Consider the following 7,069-nt stretch of genomic DNA (forward strand, 5'->3'; position numbering starts at 1 on the left):
AAAAAAAACAACTTCGAAGAGCGATATACTCCAAGCTTTTAAGCAAGAGTGGGCGAAAATCCCACAATCTAAAATTGACGAGATGATTCTCACAATGCCCCGAAGGATCAACGAACTCCACGAAGGGAAAGTAAGATCTACTAGATATTAATTAAATTATAAATTATGACTGAAAAATTTCATTTTTTCTGAAAAGGTGGTGTCTATTTACTTGTGACCACGCTGTGTAGATATTTGTCAAACAGAGGCCCTGTGAAGCCTGAGAGACTGAGAAGTCCACAGATGTTAGGTATGCATTTCCTATGAATGAAATGTGAGTGAGTGCATGTGAAATCTGAAGAAATATCATTTGAACAATGTAATAGTTCTATCACTTTGCCTCTAAAAGTAATTTTAGAGTAGGTCATTGTTGTAACCAAGCAGTTAGACTCTTTTTACAACCTATACATCTGACTGAATTTCTGAACAATAATAATTCAACTGAATTTACAATTTCAGTTCAAACTTTTGTTATTTAAGAACCAATTTTTTACCCTTCCGGTTATTTCTTTCCTCTACTTCCATGCTGCATCAAGGAACAACTTTATGACAAACACCAGTATGCCAGTACTTCCCCTTTAGTGAGACTTCAACTACGTAGCCATCCTTAAGACTCTCAGATCTAGCCTGACATTCACCATAGCCAAATCCATGTATGAAGGTGCATTACTGATTGATGCATATGAGATGGGAGAGTGCACTATATCTGTCGTTGAGCTGGCCCTGAAATCTTGTGTGGTTGGATAACTCCATTAGCTGTGGTAGGTCCTGCAGAGTTCTAAGCCTCCATTGGATGTACCAGTGATGGAGGGAGTTTCTTAAGGAGAGGAGATTGAAGGATGTGGAAGAAATGATGAAATTAGCCAAACAATATGTGAAAGTTTGTGGTAGAAGTGAAATAAGTGTTAAACGTGTTTCAGGAGAAACATAGTTTCCTCTACAGATAAATAAGTGATAGGCAGATTCAAATGAAGTCACTTAGGCTTATGGAATAGCCCATGCACAACAGGAAAGTTTTCTGTGCAGTAGGAATGGTCACATTACTAAAGTGTGTAAAGTTGAGCACCAACATCATAAGTCAGCTGAAGTATTATATTCAAATAGTAATGGATGAAGAAGATATAATGATGGAGGTTACAAACAGAGTAAAGTAGAAGAAAACTGAGTGTTGAAATCAAGACAGCATTTTGTGTCAAGAAGTAGTTAGGAGGCAAAAACCCAATCATCTACTTTATTAATGAGGATAGCTTGACTCTTGTTAATTGAAACTCAATATCAGTGATCAGTTGAGAGAGAGAGAGCCAACATTGGATCATGAAGTGCTAGTTTGTAATGGATATGTTGGTGAAAATGAAGAAAAGCATTATGAGATACAGGATGCAGCAGTGTGTAAGTATCAAAGAAAGAAATAGGAAAAAGAACATTTCTGTATACTAATTGATAGAACTTTCAGATGATTTCCAGTTGCTAATGTGAAAGTAGATACTATACTTTGCTGATGAAATTAAAGTTGTGTACATGAAGATATTCATATATGCATGGCTTGGTTATAGGCAATATTCCAGATGCCAAAAGTACACCATAAGAGAAGTAGACAGACATACATACTTGTCTTCAAAAAATTTTTGTAGTTACAACAGGTAGAAAAGAGAAAACAACTATAAAAACCATTAAAAGTCTGAAAGAAAAGAGCAGAAGTTATTTGTGTCAAGGAACTTAAGAAATCACAGAAAGTTAAATGTACCAATATTAATTTGATTTGAAGTTCCTGTTGCATTACATTCATTATTTTTTCTCTTCTCTTTCCTTTTTCATCTTTATATATTATTTGTGTGCAAGGTAAATGTAACTGTTAAATTTACTTAGTGTTAGGATTAAACATTCATATATTTGTATTATGTGGTGTTGTTATTTTGGGTATGGTTTCAGGTTGCAGCATATAATAGATTATTCTGGTTGTTTTAAATGATAAAATATTTAGCCCTCTACACTGCTGAATCTACTTTAACTAATGATAAAAGTTGTATGTAGGTAAAGACTGAAATGATAATGAGGATGGATAAATGGTGAAGAGATAAAATGACCTTAGATGAGTTGAGGATGTTGCACATTGATAGGATGTAGATGAGATAAAGTAGACAGAAAGATTAGTGAATAAAGGAGCAAAGATGAAAAAGATCAAGTGAAGGTGTGATGAGAATTTAGTAACACTTGCTTTCAGGGAGAATTGCTTCATTATATATGTTTGACGTGTGTTCAAATCCATCTTGAAACTTGTAGCTCAATATAACTAATGAATAAATAATTACCTTCTGCAACAGGAGTTGATGAGATACACTCTTAAGACTCTCTTTTTCATTTTCAGTCACCAGTAAGAGGTTTCTGGCAGGTTATCCCAAATGACTACCACTTTACAGCTCTTGGAATTATCCTTGTAGTATCCATAATGTTTTTACTCTTAGCCAGATGGTTTACCAGGTAAGATAATAAATGAAATATTTTATAAATACCATTGAAGTTTCCCAGTTTAGCCCTGATGAGGAAAGGTCCACCTTTCAAAAGTATTCAGGTTATAGTGTTTAGTATTGTTATCTTTAATTGACTTTTTGAACCTACACATTTTCCAAACATTATTATTAAAGAAGATATAATTATTACTTTATAAATATTTGATACTTGTATAATTTGCAATGTTAATCTGACAAACATGTTCCTTCATTAATTTTTAGACCTGTTATTAATACATTTAAGGCAGGCCTTGACAAAACCTAGGTGCCAGGTCACCATGATAACTGAAAATTTCATTGTGGCACCTAGTATTTTCTCCCATTTTATTCATGCATAGGGCTGTGCTAAATAGAACTCGAATCTAGAACAGTTCTGGACTCTTAGAAGTCCAGAACAATTTTCACATTCTTTGTCTTTTAGTCCTAAATCAAACTTTGTTTCTAGGATTTTAATGGTAGATTCAGCACTTCTTCACGTTTTTTCAGCAATGAAGCACTGCAGTTTAACAACACATTACTAATTTTACGTCATTTTGTTTTTTCTTCTTTCTCTCAAATCAACCAATCAGTGCATGTGTTTAGACTCCAACAGGACCAAAGGCAGTTAGTTCAGGCAATACTGTCAAGTAGTTGTTGATTACATGTGATCATTAGCATGCACTCGTTGCTGTGAAAGTAAATAGATATACACTGGTGCCTTGATTATCCGCACTGGTCCAGGGAAAGCAAACAATCGCAGATAACAGAAACAGCAGATAATCGAGGCACTAGTGTAGCCCCCATTTCCCAGTACAAACAATAGTGCGGTTAGGCACACCTGGCTACTGAGTTTCTGGCTGTCTCCTAGATCTGAAGATATTTGTTGAGACCTGATTTATGAGTAGGTTCTGTGTATTATATAAAAAAAAACTGATTTGATTTAAATTAAGCCATTTGTTTATTAGCAGATTGTCATTCAGCAATTATGTATTTTGTAGATTTGAAAAAAATGTACTAAATTTACATTGTTCTTGCTTAGCCAATTTTGTTTTGCTTCTGTAGGAATGATGTGTCAATAGTTGTGATTTACATTCTTAAAGTTAAATACAGATATATATATCATTATGTTTTAGAATAACATGAACAAGTTTAACCAAACAGCAGAGACTAGAAAAATAGAATTATAGTTATGATTATACTTGAGCTGTGATAGTATAAATCAAGAATCTTCTTTAAAAAAGTTGAAAACACTTGAAAATAGCAAATAGTCCAACTAATTGGAAAGTAAAAACAGTTGAAAGTAAATGTACAAAAAAGAAGGAAAATGATATAGTCTAAATAATATGAAAAAAAACAGAAAGTAAGAAAATTATTGTTTGAGCATTTGACATATTTGTTAGGTTATTTTTCTTAAAGATCACACTTACACGTTGAAAGCTTAGATTGTTAATTTCATAATTTTACTTTAAGATTTATTTTATTCATGATTTTGCATTTTTTATAGCTCATTTAATTTCATATTCAATTGTTTTTGAAATATGCATTTTTTTTCAGATGTGATATTAAATATATAGAGTAAAATAGTATATACATTCTATTATTTAAACTTTGAAATACATCCATTTGTTGTGAATCCCTTTGTTTTTAATTGTCATTATAAATTAGTTTGAAAACTCTTTATAATTTACCAGCATTTATTCAGTTTTATTAACCCTCTCACTACAGGCAGGTTAAAGTGTGCATGTCATGACGTTTTAGGGAGTTACATTCAAAATTGAATTAAACTGCCTTATTATCTTTATATGTGAATGTAGTTAATAAATTGCATTTTAATATTATACAAGTTTTAATTTTATAAGGAGTTATTTTTAAAAAATCCTTAATTTCCCCTAGTATGAAAATTGTGACATTTTCTCTTTAGGTCTTCCCTCTTCTCTAATTTATTTACCATCCTTCTTAAATGTATGGAATTTAACATAAATTACTCATCAGGATACAGATATTACTCAGGTAAAGCATAATTTTTATAGCCTTCAATTTTGTTTGTTTATGGAGCCATAGACTGGAAAATCAGACAAACTTGCCACATCCTCTCTTTCATAAATTTCCAATAACTCTTTCTGACGTTTCGTATTATATTATTTATAAACAATAGAAAGCTGAAATTGTATTCTGTCAAATGATATATGTTGCTTTCTGTACAGAGAATTGTCTATTTCCCTTCCATTTGGAAACTTTTTTCTTACTGTATTTACATCAACAAGCTTAGCTGAATTTTTAAATAACTCTTATTGCAAAGTTAGGAAACCAGAAAAATTATGATAGTTATAAGACACTGTTTGCTTTGTGCATGTTATTATTCTGTGTTCTTAGGTGGATTATTTAATTAAATATTTAGTGTAGTATTACCATTAGTATAAAATAGTAGGCTTAAGTTTCATCGATGGTTAACAGAAGGAAAAAAAAAGAGGACCCAGGTAAATACCATATTTCTTGTTTTTCATGTGTATTCTTCATTTGTTATTATAAAAGTCACTAAAATGAAAAAAAATAATAATATAAATTCTTCGCAAGGTACGCTCATAAGCAAATCATGAATTACATAAGTCGATGCGGTAATATGAGCTACACGTTTGCCAAGTGATTTACAACTTGTGTGGTGGAATATGGTTCAAATGGAAAAAAAATGTATACTGTTAAAATTTTTAAGCCATGTAGGATAAACAATTGTGGTTTCCTGTTACAATTTTCAGTCATATTTTTTGTATTTTTTTATGGTGGTTACAAGATCAGTCAAAATGATCCATGCATATAGAATTATGTAGAGTGGTTTAGGCTGGGGCTGGGGTGTTCTGACTGGCAACAACCTAGAAATGCTGTAGAGACTTCCTCCATATGGTATTGAATTCAACCAGGCATCATTTCACTTTGATGACCCTCAATCATCCATGCTTCCATTCTGCTGAGATCGATTCTTAGGTATATGGTGTGCAAGTCCTTCACATATAAAAATCATATTTTTTAGGGAAGTATTTTTAATAAAATGAAAAAAAGATTTGTCCATGAATATATTGAGTATTTATTTTGAATAGTCCATGTGCAAAGTAAGATTCATGTTAAAATTAAAATACTTTTCCTCATCTCAAAAATCTCAAATTTCTTTTGTGTAATCCCTAAAACCTCTTAAATGCATTTCAAGCATGTTTTTTTAGTTAAACTATATAGTTTATCTGTTATTTTCTCTACCCTACCTCAAAATGGGATCAGTCAATTCGATTGACCTCATAACCAACAAAAAAATATTTAAATAAACCTAAATTACCCTTTTTTTTCTTTATAGAATGACTTCAACTTGTCACATGAAACTACATTTGTTTATCCTAAGTAGCTCTAAATTTGTAACAGTATACATCTATTTATAATTAAATTTTATTTTTATTGCTCTTTGAACCATGTATAAGCACTATTCTCACCATTATAAGTTGTAAATCACTCGGGGAACGTGTAGCTCATGTTACACTATCGAATTACATTACCCACGAGCTGCTCATGTACATGCCATTTTAATTACATTATTATTATTACTTATTTTACCTAAACTAGTCTTAAATAACTTACAAAGATCCATATTTTTACATTTTAGTTACTTTTATAATAATAAATAAAGAATAAACAAGAAATAAGGTACTTACCCTTGTCTTCTTTTTTTCTTTTTCTTTTTTTGCTGTAGGCTGTTGATGACAATTAACCCTACTTTTTTTATACTAATGGTAGTAAATTTTTTAATTAAAAATGCACCAAAGAACATAGAATAATAACATGCAAAAAGCAGACAATTTCCTCTAACTATAAAAATGTTTCTGGCTTTCTAACTATGCAACAAGAGCTGTTACAAATTCATCCAAGCTAGTTGTTAACTTTCCCATGGGAACAAATCTTGTACTGTGAGTGAAATTAAAGATATTCTGCTCAGAGCACAATGTTATGCAATAGATCATTTGATAGATGAAAACCTTGACTTTCTATTGGTCATAGGTAATATATAATGAAACGTAAGAGAGAAATATCAACAAATTGTGAAAGGGAGGATGTGGCAGGAGGGGTCTGATTTTCTGTTTGATAGCTCTGTAACAAAACCAAATTCAAGACTATAAAAATTATGGTTTGTCTGAACAATAATGATTTTATAGAGAGTAATATATATGTTTAATTTTGTACTTTTTTTTTGAGGGGTGGTGGATAAAACAGGGATGATGACATGCTAAGAGAAAATGTGTCACGTGGGTCACACTAATGGAAATTCAGGATTTTTTTTAATATTGCCCTATAGAATTATGAACTTAAAACTTGTATACTATAAAATTCAGCCAGCAAGGTATATTACAGTTGATGATTATTTCAACACAGATACTATTTGTTATTGCTTAAACTGCAAAAAAAAACTAGCTAAATGAAAAATTTAAAAATCACTAAAGCATGTAGAAAACAAATGATATTGTTACGTCTCCGTTTGTTAATTGATTTTTCCGTAACTTCGTTCCAAC

The 7,069-nt window shown here is 31.3% G+C and overlaps 1 protein-coding gene across 3 annotated transcripts in view; it reads left to right on the forward strand.

The window, feature by feature from the left end:
• The window catches only part of LOC106459540, a 110,048-nt gene that overhangs the window by 92,646 nt on the left and 10,333 nt on the right, over positions 1 to 7,069 (forward strand). For 2 of the 3 annotated variants that reach the window (XM_022386050.1, XM_013919164.2), the window contains exon 11: positions 2,405 to 2,517. In XM_022386050.1, the coding sequence (XP_022241758.1) occupies positions 2,405 to 2,517 (113 nt within the window). Of the gene's footprint in view, positions 1 to 2,404; positions 2,518 to 7,069 lie in introns of those variants that run through there. The other variant, XM_022386051.1, reaches the window with a different exon arrangement.

Source organism: Limulus polyphemus, unplaced genomic scaffold, assembly GCF_000517525.1.
Source record: "Limulus polyphemus unplaced genomic scaffold, Limulus_polyphemus-2.1.2 Scaffold624, whole genome shotgun sequence".
Taxonomy (NCBI): domain Eukaryota; kingdom Metazoa; phylum Arthropoda; class Merostomata; order Xiphosura; family Limulidae; genus Limulus; species Limulus polyphemus.